Here is a 21,389-nt window from a genome sequence, read left to right on the forward strand (position 1 = left end):
AACATCTGATGAGGTCACATGATAGTCAACAAACAGATTGTTGTTGTTTTCTTGTTTGTATTTCGACCTCAGATCTTTAGGCTTGTGGATGATTCCACTCGGCCAACAGTCCAGGCAGCGCCCCCTACAGGCGGCAGTGCTCATCACAGTCTGTAGATGAGTTGATGAATGACCATTAAACTCACTGAATGATTCGCTTTGTTTGAGTGTGTGTGTGTGTGTGTGTGTGTGTGTGTGTGTGTGTGTGTGTGGGGGGGGGGTTAACGGGTTAACACACGTGTGCTGATGTTGGTTCATGTCACATGTGATGAACATAAGTGTCTCTGAGCCGATGAGTTGAATCAGCAGTTTGTTTGCTGACATCCGCGGATTACTGAGCTCACTGGGGGGGGCGTCTGTGCTCCTGTTGTTATAACATGTTAATAAGATGAAAAACATGAGTCAATTATAAATACTATGTCATCATGTTGACCACCTCTTCCCGTGGAAGGCGATACCAACATATAAGCCATTATTATTGTTATTATATTCAGGATGTGTTTCAGTTTTCCAGCTGAAGTTAACAACAGTCAATCTAAGTGGTCATGTGCACATGAAAGGGGCGGGGTTTACTGCGTATCACCAATCACAGACATGGACAGTTTGACGACCATCTGTTTTATAATAAGAGTCAGAGGAGAATAAACATCCGGAATAATAGAAACAGTTACAGCTGCTAAATGCAGGAAGAACAGCTGGTAAATAATCTGGGATTGTGTCAGTGTGTTGGTTACAGCGCCCCCTGGTGGCATTTGGTAATAATATATTACTTGACAACAATTTAATAACAAATAATAAAATAACTCGGGGCCACCAGATCTAAATCTGATGTTTACAAACAAGACGTGTGGAAGTGAAGTGCAGACGCCTTCTGATGAGAAACCTTTGAATTCCTTTATAATGTTTAGTATTTAATTATATTATTTCACAGGATGAAGCTTCTTGAAGGATCAGAGTATTAAAGGGACTGGGAGCACTTTACGGGTCAGGCTGGTTCTGTGGGACTGGGAGCACTTTACGGGTCAGGCTGGTTCTGTGGGACTGGGAGCACTTTACGGGTCAGGCTGGTTCTGTGGGACTGGGAGCACTTTACAGGTCAGACTGGTTCTGTGGGACTGGGAGCACTTTACGGGTCAGGCTGGTTCTGTTGGACTGGGAGCACTTTACGGGTCAGGCTGGTTCTGTTGGACTGGGAGCACTTTACGGGTCAGACTGGTTCTGTGGGACTGGGAGCACTTTACGGGTCAGGCTGGTTCTGTTGGACTGGGAGCACTTTACGGGTCAGACTGGTTCTGTGGGACTGGGAGCACTTTACGGGTCAGGCTGGTTCTGTTGGGCTCCAGCAGCTGACAGGGGTTCATCCTCTGAGGAGAATCTAGATCTTTCAGAAGCTCCTCAGAGGAGCTCAGAGGATCTCGTGGGTCTCAGAAGTCCCTGGTCCTCCTCTGAAGACCCTGGTCCTCCTCTGAAGACCCCGGTCCTCCTCAGGGACTCGATCCTCACCAGATCCACGGATCCTCTGAGATCAGGGTCTCATTATAAAACAGTGTAGGACTCATTCTAAAGTGTTTTTACAAACACCTGAACGCAGAGTTCACTTTATAAATCCACGTCCACCCTGAAACGTTCCCACGTGGATCTGACTCTCACTCCGCCCTCCACACGCCCACTTTCAACCATAAATGGTCAATGCAGAGCACCTCATGCATATTAAATTGTGCTGCTGACCAATGGGCTTCCACCGTGATGACATTCACTGCATCAAGATAAGAGGAAGTGAAACCTTGTGACACTGACATGAGGTGTTAGTTAGTGAGGTGGAGGTGAAGAGACATTTGATGTGAATGTGAATAATAAACTAAACTCACTCATCCTCTGGAGAGAGAGAGACAGAGAGAGAGACAGAGACAGAGACAGAGACAGAGACAGAGAGAGAGAGAGAGAGAGAGAGAACCGGGAATAAGAACGGATCCAATTCAAAGGTGGAGGTAAATAAAAAAAATAGCTTCACACTGTCGGACTGTGGATGAACTTGTTGAATCACCTGTTTGTGTTTTAATTATTCAAATCTGCAGGATTATTAAATTCACAGCAGCTGGGAAGTCGTCACTCTACAGAGTTGAACAGGATTATTATGGGCTGGTGGTTCTCCTAGGACAGAGATCACTGAACCTTTCTTACAGCATCGCACCGGTTCCCTCACATCAGTGGATCCTCAGCTGCTCTGGAACAGTTTGGAAATAGAAGTTTGAAAGTGAAGTTTTTCTTTAGAGTGCTCTCCAGGGCGCGCAGGCACCTGATGGAACAGCCCTGCTCACCTGATGGAACAGCCACGTTCACTACAAACCTGTCACACACACATTGGTCCTGAAGGTTACACACAGTGTTAGAAGATAATAAAGACTATTAATGACTCGGCTGATTAACTGAACATGACTTACTGTAAGTTGTTTAATATATTTTTCAATTGAAGGTTCTTATGGAACAGTTTTGTTGCACGAGCACAAGTAAATGTTCATTTTAGTATAAATGAAGTGGATCAATAATCGGCTTCAGTTCACGTCTGCGTCGCATCAGTTCGGTGGAAACGCACAAATGTTCCCGTCCAGTTTGTTGTTATAAATCCCAGCGTGTGCGTGAGAAGTGGCGTCCGCACGTTATTAATGAGAACCCAGACTTTATGAAAAACTAAAAGTGTAGTCAAATTGAATCCTAACCCTAACCCAACAAAATGAACTTGTTCTCTACGTAAAGTCCCAGAATGCATCACTCCAGTGTTTCTGAGACGAGATTGTTTAATGTCACACACACACACACAGATCATCAAGACTTTCTTAAATCCTCTTTAACATCAGGGGATAAAGTGTGTGAGTACTTGTACTTCTATCTCTGTGAAGACCTTGTGAGGACATCTGTCACTTTTACAAAGGTCTGTTTGAGGGTCCTCACTAAGAAACAAGTACGAGAATGTGTGTGTCAGCATTACATCAACATTCAAATCAACAACAACAAGTAAACAAGTCATAATGAACATGTGATTAAAGACCAAGGCATCAGCTGATCCTCAGTCTGTGTCAACAACATGATGAAACGTTTCATCAACTGTCCTCTCATTGGTCAGAGTCTCTGTCTCCTTCAGCCAATCACATGTCAGACCACAGGATGGCCTTGCTGCCCTTCTCCACGCTGACCACGTAGGCTCCTGATGGCGACCACGACACGGCGTTGATAGCAGAGCTGCGGAGACAACAGCGTGAGGTTACCCGAGGTCAGCTGATCACAAGCTCTGGTCTCATTGGTACTTTGATCAGTTTGTCTCTTACTTGTGGTTCCGGTCCAGAGTTCGTTCCACTTTCCCCGTCAGGACGTTCCACACGTACAGGGCGCCGTCCGCCGACCCGCCGGCGATGTAGCTGCCATCAGGACTGAAAACACACACGGCAGAATCAGCATCGGCCCTTTCCCACTAAGGCAGTTCCTGATCTGGAACCAGTTCTTTGTGGTTCCACAGCCAAAGAACTGGTTCTAGAAGTGAAAACCAATACGTCAGAGGTTGGGGGCGGGACTATTGTCACCAGTTATGATCGGATTGTACTTTACCAGTCTGCGTTCATGTCAACACGTCATCTGTGTTGGTGAAGACCACAATGTGTGTCTACCCAGTTATACTTTGGAATGGGGGGGGGGGGGGGGTTCTGAATAAAAGAATGAGTCCACAGGTCGCCGAGGGTCAAGTCCCCGAGTTCAAAGTGTTGACGCACCTGAAGGTGACTCTGGTCCAGTCCGCGCCACACTTGAAGCCCTGTGCACTGAACACACAAACACACACATTTAGTACACATCCCACCTGACACACAAACATAAACACACGCACACACACGCACCTGAACGTCTGTCGGACGGCGTTGGTGCGCAGGTCGATGATCTTGATGAGGTCGTCTCTGGAGCAGGTGAGCAGCTCGGTGCGGTCCAGGTTCAGGTCCAGAGACGTGACTCGACCCAGAAGCTCCAGTTCCTGCACGATACTCTCCGCCCTGAAGGGAAGGACGAGCGACAGCACAGGTCAGAGGTCAGCTCTTTGTGGTTCAGGTGAGTTCTGGAGCTTTCAGCCATCAGACTCACCTGATGTCCCAGAAGCGAACTTTCTTATCGAAGTGTCCGCTCATGACGCACTGCTCTGTGCACACGATGTCGTTACAGCTGGAGCCGGCGAACACAGTCTTCATACCTGCACAGGTGACAGCACAGTTACTGAGTGGGCGTCCGATCGCTGATACAAATTAAATAATAAAATCCGTCAGACAATTGACACGATCACATACAGACTTTGCTGCGGAGGTCCCAGAGCTTGAGAGTCCGGTCGTAGCTGCCAGACACGATCCGAGCGTTGTCCAATAGGAAGCGAGCGGACAGAACCTTCCCACTGTGACCGGTCAGGGTGTGCTGGGACACACACAGACATGAGGGTTTAATGGATTCTGGGATGTGTTCAGGTGCATTCATGTCCTGAAAGTTGTGAGACATCATGTCTGATGTTGGACACAAACTCGTCATTTCTGTGGCCTCAGAAGTACAATGAGATCATGTATCAGGCCACGCCCCTTAGCCTTATGCTCCATGACGATTGGTTCTGTTGGATGTCATCATCACTATGAGCCTACAGGATCTCTGTATAGACTCCCTGTGATGTCACGTCCTTACTGTCAGCAGCTCCTGGGTCCCACCGCTGCATCACTGGTGCATGATGGGAGCAGAGAGCAGGGGCTGCTGGGAGCCAGGCGGCTGAGGGGGGCGGAGCTGAAAATCAGACCTTTTACATAACATCACAGACCAGCAGAGAGGACTGACTCCTAATGACATCAAACATGATGTCTCCATGTCCAGGGGTCGTGAGGAGGTCACCTACCCTCAGTCTGTAGTCGTCCACCGTCCAGATGCGACTGGCGAAGTCGTTGGAAGCAGCCAGCAGGTAGGAACCCTGAAGACAGACCACAGGTTACAGCCATGAGCAAAACAAAAACACACAACTACAATCTGTGGGCGTTGGTCTCCACCAAACTTCCACTTCTCTCCTGATTCATAAGCTGCGTTCAGACGTGCACTGAGCTCTGGAGATCCTCCACACTTCCTCTAGAAGGTGTGTGCCACTACACTGGCTTCCTGTTACATTTAGAATAGAATTTAAATCCTCCTCCTCACCTACATTAATAATATAGCAGCATCAAACCTTAAAGAGCTCATAGAACCTCATCACCACTAGAGCCCTGAGCTCCCAGAATTCAGTCTGTCGTCCCTCAAGTCTCTGGAAGCAGAGGAGGAGGAGGAGCCAGAGCTTCAGCATCAAGCTCCTCCCTGTGGAATCATCTCTACGTTTATGTGATGAGTCAGGCTTAGGTCACATGACACTGGTTATAAACTCACGTTAAGTTAACTCAGGTTTTCCACTTGGTTTGAGCGTGTGTACACTAAAAAGGGGTGGAGTTTACTGCTTATGACCAATCCCAGACATGGACAAGTTTGACTGACAAGGATAACCTGTTCTATAATAAAGACATCTGGTAAAAATCTGATGTGTGAATGTGTACATGTCAATGATTTTATAGTAAAATTGTTCATTAAAAGTAGATCTGTCCATTTGTTTGTCACTCACATGTGTTCTCATAACTTTCTCTATATTGCTCCTGTTGTGTCATCAAGTGACCAAAGCACCGACATTTAAAACTCACTCAAAACAAGGACTGAATAAAATGTCCCCTCCATCCTAGTTGTGAGTAGATGAGTTTTCCTAATGACCTCATGAAAAGAAAACAGACCCTTTGTGAGGCCGGTGAAATCAAAAGGAAGCAGCTGGTTGTTGTGACCTCACCGTGCTGTCGAACTCGATGCTGGTGATTCCTGCGTTACTTCCTGTCAGAGCTCCTTTACACTCACAGCGCCCTGAGACACAAAGAGCACGTGCTTCAGAGCTCACATGGGACAGTCATAAGGCTTAGCATGATCCTTCTGATCAACAACATGAAGTGTTCATACGTGTCATCAGTCTGTGTTGTCATGGTGACCTCACCTGCGACAACCTCCCACAGCTTGACCCTGCGGTCCATCCCTCCTGTGCCCAGGAGACGAGAGCCTGGGCTGAACCGGACGGCGTTCACCTCCCCCTCATGTGCTTCCTACACCCCCCCCCCACACAGACACACACACACACACACACACACACACACACACACACACAGACACACACATCAGTGTGCGTCCCTCTCTCTGTCTGTCTGTCTCTCTCTCTCTCTCTTGGTCTCAGGTTGAAAACTTGAGATCATCTCCCTCCTCCTCCTCAGCCTCATGCTCCATCATGATTGGTTCTGTTGGAAGTCAGTCATCACTTTGAGCCTATAGGATCTCTGTACAGACACAAACTGTGATGTCACTTCCTGTCTATCTGTCAGCAGCTCCAGGGACCATCATGCAACACTAGTGCATGATGGGAGGTGAGAGCAGGGCCACTGGGAGCCAGAGGGCATTAGGAGAGGATTATGGGTAATCAGACCTTTTACTTTTCATCATCGACCTTTGACCTCTGAGTTCGCATATCAACTGGGAAACATAGTGACGATTCCTCGTGTGTGCAGCATTTCACTCACTGTGGTTCGGGGGCTTATGAACACACACATTGATTCAGCTGACGCACATTTGTTGGAAATGACGCCACAATATGATCCCTTACTTTTCTTCAATGAGTCTAAGCTTGCATTCATCAGAACACAATTATGTAAACAGCATTTGTATAGTATGTATATAAACAGTTTATCACTATATCAAGTTTCCTCTGTAATACAAAATTAGATTTTGCCTTCATTGCATGAGCTCTCCAATAATAGAATTGACTCATACTGGCATGTACACATACATACACATGGATATATCATAAATTAACAGTGGGCTGATGGTAGACAAGTGGACAATTTTAGCATATTGCGCATCTCTACATTAGGTCATGTGACGTTTCCCAGCTGATGAGTGTGAGCTGCAGTACAACCATCACGTGTAAAACGCCATGTCATACTTACGAACACGTGCAGTGCCATTGATGGGACTCGAACCTCTGCACACACCCCCGATGGGGCGTCCGGGTTCTCAGGGGAACCGAAAGAGTTAGCTGGTCGACGTCTGCTGAGAGAGAGAGAGAGAGAGAGAGAAAGAGAGAAAGAGAGAGATCTAACATAAGCTGCTTCCAGACACGCACTGGACTCGCTATTTTCTCCAGAGGAGGCGCATGTGTGAACGATCAAATCTGCAGAGACGATCCTCCTGAGCTCCTGTGTGAAGTGTAAATCCAGGAGCAGTGTGTGGATCCTCCACTGATTCACTGTGTGTGTGTGTGTGTGTGTGTGTGTGTGTGTGTCTGTGTGTGTGGGGGGGGGGGGCTGTGTTGTTCAGCTGTGAAACAAACTCTGGAGACAATTCTCTGGATTTCACACATGTGACGTCTGATAACGGAGACACACAAGGAGGGGTCAATGACCTTTAAGGCAGACAGCCACCAGGGGGTCATCCAGGTTATTGAGCATCACTATTTGGAGCCGTCATGTCATCCATCTTGATTTAATGACTTTGTTCACAGAAGTCAACTACGTACCCAAATATGTTAGAAATGGAATCCAGAAGACCAGCAGGGGGCGCCTGACCCATTTTCTTACTGTAGACACAGAAATCACAAGTTGGAGAAAGAGAGTGAGGGACAGACAAGGACACGGACTTTAAAAAGGTCACTATTCTATTAATCCTTCAATGAAGCAACTACAAACAACAGTGGGGGCGTGTCTCACCAAGAGCCTTCAAGTAGCTGTAACTTCCATGTTTTTCTGATAAGGAACCTGCCCTGAAGAGTTAAATATTCCAATATACTATGACAGTCACAGCGCCCCCTAGCTGTGACAAGAAGTACCATGCTTTATACTTTGACATTCTACGCCTAGATTTCTCATTTGATCCCCTCAAAATGAGTCAGGAAGACCTTGAGACGCTAGTGACGTCATGTGACACGTCATGGTGTGTATTTCCATGGAACGCCAAATCAAGAGGAAGTAACCTCACTGCAATCTGCCTCAAAATGGACAAAGACTCACGATGTGAACACAAGGACAATATTTGGCAGCAGAGACAGAATGGCTCTACAGCCCCACCTTGTGGACACTGGAAGTAGTCCCCCTGGTTTATGGATCATTTGAATGACCTGAATTTTTCCCGGGCGACTCCAGACCTCGCAGCTGCATCGTGAGACGTGATCACCACACAACAAGTCTAGTCATTTTTTAATTATTGTGATACATGCTATAATTTGTAGTTGTCCTCCATGCTTCAGATGGTTTGAGGGATCAGAACCTGAACCAGGTTCTGGTCTCACCTGGGCGTCCTGCTGAGCGGTCTGTTTGGGGACGTCTCTCCTCCCCCCTTCCCGCCATCCTCAGTCAGAACCTCAATATCGTCTTCACTGAGGACAGACACAGTGGGTCAGTGGGACTCGTTATCACCTGCATTAAAACACATCTCCTGTCCAGTGGGGAGTAACCGCTTTCACCATAACCGCTGTTTCATAACGTCACGGTTTCATTACCATAAGAATTGTTAAAAGTACAATATCCAACTATGGTGTCCTGACTCTCACCAGTTACCCAATTTGTGTGTAAAATGTGCGGTGAAATCTCATGATTCACGTTTTGAGTGTGTGCTGCGCTTGTTTGTGTGCGAGATCTATATACATCCCTAAAATATGACCACTTCACAATAAAAGTCCAAAACAGATTCACCAACCGTTTGCAACAAGGCAACTTAATAAATTAGCTTACATAAATTATTTTTAAATAGCCAAACGTTATACTACGTGACAAATACTGGCTGACGGGTGCTAGCTGCCACTTCCTGTGTTTTGCCACAACCTTGCTGATTTGGAACAGTCCCATGTGACCTGAACGGTCATGTGATATATATCTGATTGTAATCTGATTACCAGAGACATGTTTGAAAGCCTGTGTGAACAGGATCAAAAGGTTACTCACGGGTCGAGAGGCAGCGGCTCCTTGGCTGCGTCCGCCAGCTCCTTCTGCAGTTTGGCCTGACGGCGTCTACAACACAGACACAGAGGTCAGAGGTCAGTCAGCGGATCCGACAACCACGCCCCCTGCAGGTGCTCAGTCTACCTGCTGTCCTTCTCGTTCTCTGCGTTCAGCTTGTTGGCCTCCTGAGCTTTCTCCGCCATCCAGCGAGACACAAGCTCCTGGTTGTCCTCCGTGGTCTTTCTCAGTTTCTCCTCCAGGGCGGAGAAGGTGATCTGCAGGGCGTCATATTCGTCCTTCAGCGTCTGATTGGCTCTCTCCAGGTCCTGCTTGGACACAGGAAGAGCAGCAGAGAGTCACGGGTACAGTGAACATATGATGGCTCCTATCACACCATGAAGGACATGTGATGGTGCAGGTGTGTTTTCGTACCTGAAGGAAACTTCTCAGCTCCCGACAGTCGCCCTCCAGGTCATTGATCTTCTGCTGAAACTCCAACATCCTGAACACACATATATAAGAGAGAGAGAGAGAGAGAGAGAGAGAGACAGACACAGAGACAGAGAGAGAGAGAGAGAGAGAGAGAACAGAATGATTCTCAGCTTTGTCAGTCAAACTGTCCAGGTCTGTGATACGCAGTAAGCCCCGCCCCCGTCATGTGCATGCACTCAGATCTTAGCGAGTTGATAACCACTGGAATTATTAGGTGAAGTTCAGCTGGATCTCTGAAGATATTCTGGTCGTGTACAGATCCCAGGTCCGGCCGGAAACTCTCATCACGAACATATTATCATATTCACACTGGTTTCCTGGTTCAGGATTCATGGTGAAGTTTCATCTTGATACGTCTCCTTCCTGTGATTTATATTAAATAAACAACACACACACTTCTTACTTGGCCTCGTTGCTCTGGATCTCTTTGTCTTTTTGTTGGATCTGGTTGTTCAGCTCGATCACGCTCTGCGCCAACTGCTCGACACAAACACACAAACACACAACACGGATCACCATGGTGACCGGGCGCTGTCCGCTGAACATTTGTTTTGATTAATGCTAAACACTCTTGATAAAAATGGTAGGACTGACGTCACTTTCTGCGTGCAGTAAGGACAGGTGATGACATCACTTCCTGTGTGTAGTCATGAGAACTGACCTCTCCTCTCTTCTTGTGCAGTTCCGTCAGTTCCTCCTGATGTTTGATTCTCATCGCGGCCATTTCCTGCTGAAGAGCATCGGTGCGACTGGAGTCCGTTCCCACACTGAAGAACAACACAGGGCGGTGAGTGGGGGAGTAACGGGTGAGGTAGAGAGGTGAGGGGGGGGGTAACGGGTGAGGTAGAGAGGTGAAGGGGGGGTAATGGGTGAGGTAGAGAGGTGAAGGGGAGGTAACGGGTGAGGTAGAGAGGTGAAGGGGGGTAACGGGTGAGGTAGAGAGGTGAAGGGGGGGTAACGGGTGAGGTAGAGAGGTGAAGGGGAGGTAATGGGTGAGGTAGAGAGGTGAAGGGGGAGGTAACGGGTAAGGTAGAGAGGTGAAGGGGAGGTAATGGGTGAGGTAGAGAGGTGAAGGGGAGGTAACGGGTGAGGTAGGGAGGTGAAGGGGGGGTAACGGGTGAGGTAGAGAGGTGAGGGGTAACGGGTGAGGTAGAGAGGTGAGGGGGGGTGACGGGTGAGGTAGAGAGGTGAAGGGGAGGTAATGGGTGAGGTAGAGAGGTGAAGGGGGAGGTAACGGGTGAGGTAGAGAGGTGAAGGGGGGGTAACGGGTGAGGTAGAGAGGTGAGGGGTAACGGGTGAGGTAGAGAGGTGAAGGGGGGGTAACAGGTGAGGTAGAGAGGTGAAGGGGGGGTAACGGGTGAGGTAGAGAGGTGAAGGGGAGGTAACGGGTGAGGTAGAGAGGTGAGGGGTAACGGGTGAGGTAGAGAGGTGAAGGGGGGTAACAGGTGAGGTAGAGAGGTGAAGGGGGGGTAACGGGTGAGGTAGAGAGGTGAAGGGGGGGTAACGGGTGAGGTAGAGAGGTGAAGGGGGGTAACGGGTGAGGTAGAGAGGTGAAGGGGAGGTAACGGGTGAGGTAGAGAGGTGAGGGGGGGTGACGGGTGAGGTAGAGAGGTGAAGGGGAGGTAATGGGTGAGGTAGAGAGGTGAAGGGGGAGGTAACGGGTGAGGTAGAGAGGTGAAGGGGGGGTAACGGGTGAGGTAGAGAGGTGAGGGGTAACGGGTGAGGTAGAGAGGTGAAGGGGGGTAACAGGTGAGGTAGAGAGGTGAAGGGGGGGTAACGGGTGAGGTAGAGAGGTCTCACCTGGACTCTCTCTGGACGTCATATTTATCCGTCTGGTATCTCTCAGTCAAAACAGCCTGAAGATCAGATTTCTCCAACAGACGATGATCTGGAACATCAACATTTCTCCTCTAGTATGACATCATATATGGGACAGGCTATAGATATATATATACACACACACACACACACACACTTAATACAGCTGTAACACATCTCAAACAGTCCATACATCTTCTCCAGGAAATGTCAAAGTTCTCAGGTACAAAGTGTTGTTTTGGAGAGTGTTGGTGGTTCCATCCTTCAGGTTTGAGTCACCAGGGTTATCCTGGTTCCACGTCCTCGGTGTTCACCGGAACAGGAAGGGATTCACTTTACTGCGCACGCCCAAGTCATTTAAAGAATTAAGTATAGACTTCACAATAAGGGCATATATGAGCACCGCGGCCCCGGTGGAGGCGGCTCGGCTCGCAGCGGGAACCGGGGGAGAGGCGCCGGGCACTGTCGGCTCCGCACGGCGTGTTGCTTGCGTATGACGTCACTCACAGCGCACAGCATAGAATTAAACTGAATAGATCAGCCGATATGGATCGGCCCATTGTCACCGATACCCGATCTAGAAATTTCTTCAATATCGGTACCGATACCGATACAAATATCGGATCGGTGCATCCCTAATGTTGAGTATATAGACAGTATCTATAAGGTTATATATGATGTTGGGTATATAGACAGTATATATGATGTTGAGTATATAGACAGTATATATAAGGTTATATATGATGTTGAGTATATAGACGGTATATATATGGTTATATATGATGTTGAGTATATAGACAGTATCTATATGGTTATATATGATGTTGAGTATATAGACAGTATCTATATGGTTATATATGATGTTGAGTATATAGACAGTATCTATATGGTTATATATGATGTTGAGTATATAGACAGTATATATGATGTTGAGTATATAGACAGTATATATAAGGTTATATATGATGTTGAGTATATAGACAGTATATATATGGTTATATATGATGTTGAGTATATAGACAGTATATATAAGGTTATATATGATGTTGAGTATATAGACAGTATATATATGGTTATATATGATGTTGAGTATATAGACAGTATTTATAAGGTTATATATGATGTTGAGTATATAGCCAGTATCTATAAGGTTATATATGATGTTGAGTATATAGACAGCATATATAAGGTTATATATGATGTTGAGTATATAGACGGTATATATATAAGGTTATATATGATGTTGAGTATATAGACAGTATATATATAAGGTTATATATGATGTTGAGTATATAGACGGTATATATATAAGGTTATATATGATGTTGAGTATGTAGACAGTATCTATAAGGTTATATATGATGTTGAGTATATAGACAGTATATATATGGTTATAAATGATGTTGAGTATATAGACAGTATATATATGGTTATATATGATGTTGAGTATGTAGACAGTATCTATAAGGTTATATATGATGTTGAGTATATAGACAGTATATATATGGTTATAAATGATGTTGAGTATATAGACAGTATATATATGGTTATATATGATGTTGAGTATATAGACAGTATATATATGGTTATATATGATGTTGAGTATGTAGACAGTATCTATAAGGTTATATATGATGTTGAGTATATAGACAGTATCTATATGGTTATATACGATGTTGAGTATATAGACAGTATATATATGGTTATATATTATGTTGAGTATGTAGACAGTATCTATAAGGTTATATATGATGTTGAGTATATAGACAGTATCTATAAGGTTATATATGATGTTGGGTATATAGACAGTATATATGATGTTGAGTATATAGACAGTATATATAAGGTTATATATGATGTTGAGTATATAGACGGTATATATATGGTTATATATGATGTTGAGTATATAGACAGTATCTATATGGTTATATATGATGTTGAGTATATAGACAGTATCTATATGGTTATATATGATGTTGAGTATATAGACAGTATCTATATGGTTATATATGATGTTGAGTATATAGACAGTATATATGATGTTGAGTATATAGACAGTATATATAAGGTTATATATGATGTTGAGTATATAGACAGTATATATATGGTTATATATGATGTTGAGTATATAGACAGTATATATAAGGTTATATATGATGTTGAGTATATAGACAGTATATATATGGTTATATATGATGTTGAGTATATAGACAGTATTTATAAGGTTATATATGATGTTGAGTATATAGCCAGTATCTATAAGGTTATATATGATGTTGAGTATATAGACAGCATATATAAGGTTATATATGATGTTGAGTATATAGACGGTATATATATAAGGTTATATATGATGTTGAGTATATAGACAGTATATATATAAGGTTATATATGATGTTGAGTATATAGACGGTATATATATAAGGTTATATATGATGTTGAGTATGTAGACAGTATCTATAAGGTTATATATGATGTTGAGTATATAGACAGTATATATATGGTTATAAATGATGTTGAGTATATAGACAGTATATATATGGTTATATATGATGTTGAGTATGTAGACAGTATCTATAAGGTTATATATGATGTTGAGTATATAGACAGTATATATATGGTTATAAATGATGTTGAGTATATAGACAGTATATATATGGTTATATATGATGTTGAGTATATAGACAGTATATATATGGTTATATATGATGTTGAGTATGTAGACAGTATCTATAAGGTTATATATGATGTTGAGTATATAGACAGTATCTATATGGTTATATACGATGTTGAGTATATAGACAGTATATATATGGTTATATATGATGTTGAGTATGTAGACAGTATCTATAAGGTTATATATGATGTTGAGTATATAGACAGTATCTATATGGTTATATATGATGTTGAGTATATAGACAGTATCTATATGGCAAACAGCGGACTCACAGTGGTGGATGATCTCTTCGAAGGCGTGTCTCTGCACTCGGTCTCGGAGCTTCAGCTGATCGGAGATGTGTCTCTTCCAGGTGAACTCCACCAGCCGCTCCGCCATCACCGCCGGACACATTCACACTGAAGCCAGGGCGTGAACTTTGACCTCTGAACGAGAGCAGGAACAAATCAACATTACACTCTGATGAACACTTGAGTGTGGGTGAGAATTTTCTGGACTTCACAAGCCTCACCCATTCAACATTAAATAGTTTCATTAATTTTATAACAATTTGTCGTTTCCAAAATAGGTGCCGGGAGTTTCTTTGAGTAATTATAATCCAGCGTTCCTCAGCAGCTGCTTTGCTCTTGTTCTCTCCTGTTTAAATATTAAGATTCTCTACAGGAATAAATCGTTATTTCATGAAAATGTGTAAATAATCCAACTCGTTGCTCTTTGATCCGAACGTTGTTTAGCTACACGGATTCTTTAAGTGCGAAATATATTTGATGCAATTCCTTCAGGAACAATAAAGCCTGTGATGGAGGTTCACTTCCCTTTTGCTCCATCTAACCCTGACCTCCTCCAAACAGAAGCAGTCTCCACCCGGAAGCATCTTCACCACGTGAGAAGAGTCGCAGGTTCAACTCCTCAACATCTGGACTGAGACACCAGAGGAAACTCCTCAACATCTGGACTGAGACACCAGAGGAAACTCCTCAACATCTGGACTGAGACACCAGAGGAAACTCCTCAACATCTGGACTGAGACACCAGAGGAAACTCCTCAACATCTGGACTGAGACACCAGAGGAAACTCCTCAACATCTGGACTGAGACACCAGAGGAAACTCCTCAACATCTGGACTGAGACACCAGAGGAAACTCCTCAACATCTGGACTTAGACACCAGAGGAAACTTCTCAACATCTGGACTTAGACACCAGAGGAAACTCCTCAACATCTGGACTGAGACACCAGAGGAAACTCCTCAACATCTGGACTGAGACACCAGAGGAAACTCCTCAACATCTGGACTGAGACACCAGAGGAAACTCCTCAACATCTGGACTGAGACACCAGAGGAAACTCCTCAACATCTGGACTGAGACACCAGAGGAAACTCCTCAACATCTGGACTGAGACACCAGAGGAAACTCCTCAACATCTGGACTGAGACACCAGAGGAAACTTCTCAACATCTGGACTGAGACACCAGAGGAAACTCCTCAACATCTGGACTGAGACACCAGAGGAAACTCCTCAACATCTGGACTGAGACACCAGAGGAAACTCCTCAACATCTGGACTGAGACACCAGAGGAAACTTCTCAACATCTGGACTGAGACACCAGAGGAAACTCCTCAACATCTGGACTTAGACACCAGAGGAAACTCCTCAACATCTGGAGTGAGACACCAGAGGAAACTCCTCAACATCTGGACTGAGACACCAGAGGAAACTCCTCAACATCTGGACCTCAACACCAGAGGAAACTTCTCAACATCTGGACTGAGACACCAGAGGAAACTTCTCAACATCTGGACTGAGACACCAGAGGAAACTCCTCAACATCTGGACTGAGACACCAGAGGAAACTCTTCAACATCTGGACTGAGACACCAGAGGAAACTCCTCAACATCTGGACTGAGACACCAGAGGAAACTCCTCAACATCTGGACTGAGACACCAGAGGAAACTCCTCAACATCTGGACTGAGACACCAGAGGAAGCTTCTCATTTGTTTGACTGTAAGTTGGATAGTGAAGATACATTATTTATAAGAACTATATTGACATCAGAACGGAGTCATGAACCCTGGAGAACTTCTCATGGTTCCTTTGTTTCTTTTTCAGTGGGCTGTCTCCACGTGGTATTTGGTATGATGCGTCACTTCCGGTGTCTTCCGTCCTTTAAGTATCGTATTTGTCCATTCGTCTTCAAATCATAACAATAACAACAATGGAGCAAAGGAAAGGAGCCTGTAGCTGCTGTTAGCTCGTTAGCATTAGCTGCTGTTAGCTCGTTAGCATTAGCTGCTAGAGGAACCACGACACGGGCAGACCCAGACAGACCCGGGCTAACGAGCAGACCTGGGCTAACCGGGAGTCCCGGGCTAACGGGCAGACCCAGACAGACCCGGGCTAACGGGCAGACCCAGGCTGACCCGGGCTAACGAGCAGACCCGGACAGACCCGGGCTAACGGCCAGACCCAGGCTGACCCGGGTTAACGAGCAGATCCAGGCTGACCCGGGCTAACGAGCAGACCCAGGCTGACCCGGGCTAACGGCCAGACCCAGGCTGACCCGGGCTAACGAGCAGACCCAGGCTGACCCGGGCTAACGAGCAGACCCAGGCTGACCCGGGCTAGCCTGGGTCTGCCCGTTAGCCCGGGTCTGCCCGGACAGACCCGGGCTAACGGGCAGACCCAGGCTGACCCGGGCTTACGAGCAGACCCGGGCTAACGAGCAGACCCGGACAGACCCGGGCTAACGGGCAGACCCAGGCAGACCCGGGCTAACGGGACGACCCGGGCTAACGGGAAGTCCCGGGCTAATGGGAAGACCCGGGCTACCGGCTCGGTAATGTGTCCGTGTAGCGGCTCCGGGGAACTGGACCCGCCGGATACAAACACCCGTGACTCGGCATGTTAGCATGCTAGCGGAGCGGGGATCTGCGGAGCTCCAGCGGCGGGAGACCGGAGCACAGACCCGGGATAAGGCTCGGTTCCTCGGGCTCCTCAGCTCACCTCGGTGCCGCCGGGTGTCGGTGCTGTCGCTCGGTAACGGTCCCGCTGCTTTGATTAACCGACATCAGCTTCTTCCGCTACCTCGCTCCAGCCTTGCGCCATCTTGGCTCCCGACGCTCACTTCCGGGAAGGTGGCATGAAAACACGTCCGGGTTTAAATAGCGTTCAGGACTTAGTTCCTCCTTGTCAATGATCTTTCATTAAAATAATATGAACATAATGAATAATGTATACTATCAATCATTATATCAAAATACCCACACATTAATATTATATCAATGAACATGTGACGTCAGAAGATTGGATATCGACAGGTTTTTATTCCGATGTTTTACTGTTGATTTAACATGAAATGCAATTGAATTCAAATTTTATACAAATAATTAAATTGTATAAAATTCAAAGTTAATAGATTAACTTTGATCTTATCTTAATTGGTAATTGGTGTGCAGCTCGGACTGAAAGGGACAGTGTGTAGAATCTGTCCGGGGACATTAATCCTCATTTCTAATCTGTGGACACAAGCTGGACAGTGAGTCCAGAGCTGGACAGGGAAGGTTCCAGAGACCGACCACTTATCTGTGGTGTCAGAAGCTGCACTGAGATCCAACAGGACCAGGACAGAGACACGTCCATCAGCTGAGGACACGAGAAGCTGCACTGAGATCCAACAGGACCAGGACAGAGACACGTCCATCACCTGAGGACACGAGAAGCTGCACTGAGATCCAACAGGACCAGGACAGAGACACGTCCATCACCTGAGGACACGAGAAGCTGCACTGAGATCCAACAGGACCAGGACAGAGACACGTCCATCACCTGAGGACACGAGAAGCTGCACTGAGATCCAACAGGACCAGGACAGAGACACGTCCATCACCTGAGGACACGAGAAGCTTCACTGAGATCCAACAGGACCAGGACAGAGACACGTCCATCAGCTGAGGACACGAGAAGCTTCACTGAGATCCAACAGGACCAGGACAGAGACACGTCCATCAGCTGAGGACACGAGAAGCTTCACTGAGATCCAACAGGACCAGGACAGAGACACGTCCATCACCTGAGGACACGAGAAGCTGCACTGAGATCCAACAGGACCAGGACAGAGACACGTCCATCACCTGAGGACACGAGAAGCTGCACTGAGATCCAACAGGACCAGGACAGAGACACGTCCATCACCTGAGGACACGAGAAGCTTCACTGAGATCCAACAGGACCAGGACAGAGACACGTCCATCAGCTGAGGACACGAGAAGCTTCACTGAGATCCAACAGGACCAGGACAGAGACACGTCCATCACCTGAAGACATGAGAAGCTTCACTGAGATCCAACAGGACCAGGACAGAGACACGTCCATCACCTGAGGACATGAGAAGCTTCACTGAGATCCAACAGGACAGAGACACGTCCATCACCTGAGGACACGAGAAGCTGCACTGAGATCCAACAGGACCAGGACAGAGACACGTCCATCACCTGAGGACACGAGAAGCTTCACTGAGATCCAACAGGACCAGGACAGAGACACGTCCAACACCTGAGGACATGAGAAGCTTCACTGAGATCCAACAGGACCAGGACAGAGACACGTCCATCACCTGAGGACATGAGAAGCTTCACTGAGATCCAACAGGACCAGGACAGAGACACGTCCATCACCTGAGGACATGAGAAGCTTCACTGAGATCCAACAGGACAGAGACACGTCCATCACCTGAGGACACGAGAAGCTGCACTGAGATCCAACAGGACCAGGACAGAGACACGTCCATCACCTGAGGACACGAGAAGCTGCAATGAGATCCAACAGGACCAGGACAGAGACACGTCCATCACCTGAGGACACGAGAAGCTGCACTGAGATCCAACAGGACCAGGACAGAGACACGTCCATCACCTGAGGACACGAGAAGCTGCAATGAGATCCAACAGGACCAGGACAGAGACACGTCCATCACCTGAGGACACGAGAAGCTGCACTGAGATCCAACAGGACCAGGACAGAGACACGTCCATCACCTGAGGACACGAGAAGCTGCACTGAGATCCAACAGGACCAGGACAGAGACACGTCCATCACCTGAGGACACGAGAAGCTTCACTGAGATCCAACAGGACCAGGACAGAGACACGTCCATCACCTGAGGACACGAGAAGCTTCACTGAGATCCAACAGGACCAGGACAGAGACAAGTCCATCACCTGAGGACACGAGAAGCTGCACTGAGATCCAACAGGACCAGGACAGAGACACGTCCATCACCTGAGGACACGAGAAGCTTCACTGAGATCCAACAGGACCAGGACAGAGACACGTCCATCAGCTGAGGACACGAGAAGCTGCACTGAGATCCAACAGGACCAGGACAGAGACACGTCCATCAGCTGAGGACACGAGAAGCTGCACTGAGATCCAACAGGACCAGGACAGAGACACGTCCATCAGCTGAGGACACGAGAAGCTTCACTGAGATCCAACAGGACCAGGACAGAGACACGTCCATCACCTGAGGACACGAGAAGCTGCACTGAGATCCAACAGGACCAGGACAGAGACACGTCCATCACCTGAGGACACGAGAAGCTGCACTGAGATCCAACAGGACCAGGACAGAGACACGTCCATCACCTGAGGACATGAGAAGCTGCATTGAGATCCAACAGGACAGAGACACGTCCATCACCTGAGGACATGAGAAGCTGATTCTAAATCCTGACTGAAGGTTTCCAACTGATCATTTCTGTCTCAGTCATCACAGTTGTTTACTGTACAACTTCAAATGAAAACACTCCTCTTCTGATTGGTGGATCAGGAACCGAACAGTATTTGATTTGTTTGTCAGTCCAGCCGCTTGCATTTCAACCACTGAGGAGCTTTCACTAACCAGTGACATCGCGCCCCCCCCACTTTGAGAACCACTGGTTTAGAGGATGAAACCAGTGACGTCAGTTCAAGAAGATCAATCAAAGAAAAGAGGTCCAGATAGAAATCTGGTTCTATGGTTTCTGGACTAGACAATATATCAAACACACACACACACAGGTTTCATCAACCTTTTACCTGATGTTGATAAATGTGGTTTTATAAAACAGACACATGAGACCTGAATGAATCAACAGTTATTTTATTACAGGTCAAATCAGTTACAGCTTCAATAAGCATGAATCACAGATTAAAGTCAACACACTGATTATGAATAAATGATTAATAAATCTGAAAATGAGATTTCATCCTTCAGAAAAAATTCAAAGCGCTGGCCAGATGGATCTGGCTCTGACACAGTACAGGTGCATTATGGGACATGTAGGTTCCAATGTTTTCAGACTGAAACCTGAGTATTAAATGTTTAAAAACTTTGGATTTCTGATCATTTCAAAGTAAAACTGGTAGGTGAGTTTATTCTTGACTTTAATTCAACGTCATGTTTTTAAGTAGCGTCAACAAACATCAACAAACGTCTGATTAAATATTTAATCATAAAATATAAAAACTGAGAAGCGATAATCATAAAGTGAAGAGACAATTTAAGACCAAAGGTTTACGTCATGTGTAGGCCTGTCGCGATATGCAATAAATCAATTAATTGCGCGATAAATTAAAATGAGCGATAATTTTTTGCCGGCTGCAATAAATTCCATGCGCACGCTTCAAAGTAACTGGATATCAAAAGTTTTTAATCCGGTGTATCTGCCCTCTCGGCGGATTGGTGTTTCTTTGCCCCAACTGATTTCTTCAAGGCAGCGCGCAGGGTTAGGCATTCAGTTGGTGATGGTTATTATTTCCTGCAGCGCAGCCTTAAAGGCCGAGCTGAGGGCACAATAAGTTAACCCCCTCGTCACGTGTCAGTCACTTGTAGCATTGGTCTCTATGTGGGAGGCGGAGCCCTGGCGTAGCACAGTGCAGAGTGCAGCATGAAGTCCCGAGAGGAGAAGAGCAAGAGAAAAAACATTTGGAAGAATAAAAAGATGGAGTTGGTGTCTAAGCCGAACGCGACAGCACTTCGGCTTCAAACCCAACGGCCGGGGCCAACCAAATAACCTATGCGAGCCGACATGTCGCATTTGTTTGAAAACAATATTGACAAAACGCGGCAATACAACAAACCTGCATCTTCACCTAAAACACATTCCTTGTTTTTGGTTGTGTTTGGTTTTTATTCAAGAGCATTTTTGGTTAAAATAATTTTATTTATTGTTTTTGGATGTTTTGTTAATTAATTCTGGATATTTTAAATGTCTTCCAGATGTCCAGTTCCAGTGTTCTTTAAAAATAAAAGTTTATTGATCTTCGA

The 21,389-nt window shown here is 46.0% G+C and overlaps 1 protein-coding gene and 2 non-coding genes across 4 annotated transcripts; all 3 read right to left on the reverse strand.

The window, feature by feature from the left end:
- Positions 1–2,470: 2,470 nt before the first annotated feature.
- atg16l1 (ATG16 autophagy related 16-like 1 (S. cerevisiae)) lies at positions 2,471–17,202 on the reverse strand. Of its 2 annotated transcripts, none has more exons than XM_061073826.1 (20): positions 17,087–17,202; positions 14,349–14,501; positions 11,382–11,469; positions 10,243–10,348; positions 9,985–10,058; positions 9,522–9,591; positions 9,234–9,415; positions 9,093–9,158; positions 8,441–8,527; positions 7,673–7,732; positions 7,104–7,203; positions 6,104–6,209; positions 5,906–5,976; positions 4,946–5,017; positions 4,362–4,482; positions 4,162–4,267; positions 3,924–4,073; positions 3,801–3,848; positions 3,363–3,464; positions 2,471–3,276 (listed from the first exon to the last, which is right to left on the reverse strand). In XM_061073826.1, the coding sequence occupies exons 2-20, from the start codon at positions 14,467–14,469 to the stop codon at positions 3,183–3,185; spliced, it is 1,824 nt and encodes a 607-aa protein (XP_060929809.1). In that variant the 5' UTR covers positions 14,470–14,501; positions 17,087–17,202; the 3' UTR covers positions 2,471–3,182. The 2 variants fall into 2 exon arrangements, with proteins under 2 accessions (XP_060929809.1, XP_060929808.1); XM_061073825.1 differs by having other exon boundaries at positions 7,104–7,206.
- Positions 4,600–4,871, reverse strand: LOC133004051 (small Cajal body-specific RNA 6). The gene has a single exon (XR_009678332.1). It is a non-coding gene; the product is annotated as a small Cajal body-specific RNA 6 (non-coding RNA).
- On the reverse strand, positions 6,330–6,605 carry LOC133004050 (small Cajal body-specific RNA 6). The gene has a single exon (XR_009678331.1). It is a non-coding gene; the product is annotated as a small Cajal body-specific RNA 6 (non-coding RNA).
- Positions 17,203–21,389: the final 4,187 nt, after the last annotated feature.

The sequence above is a fragment of the Limanda limanda genome, chromosome 6, assembly GCF_963576545.1.
Source record: "Limanda limanda chromosome 6, fLimLim1.1, whole genome shotgun sequence".
NCBI lineage: Eukaryota > Metazoa > Chordata > Actinopteri > Pleuronectiformes > Pleuronectidae > Limanda > Limanda limanda.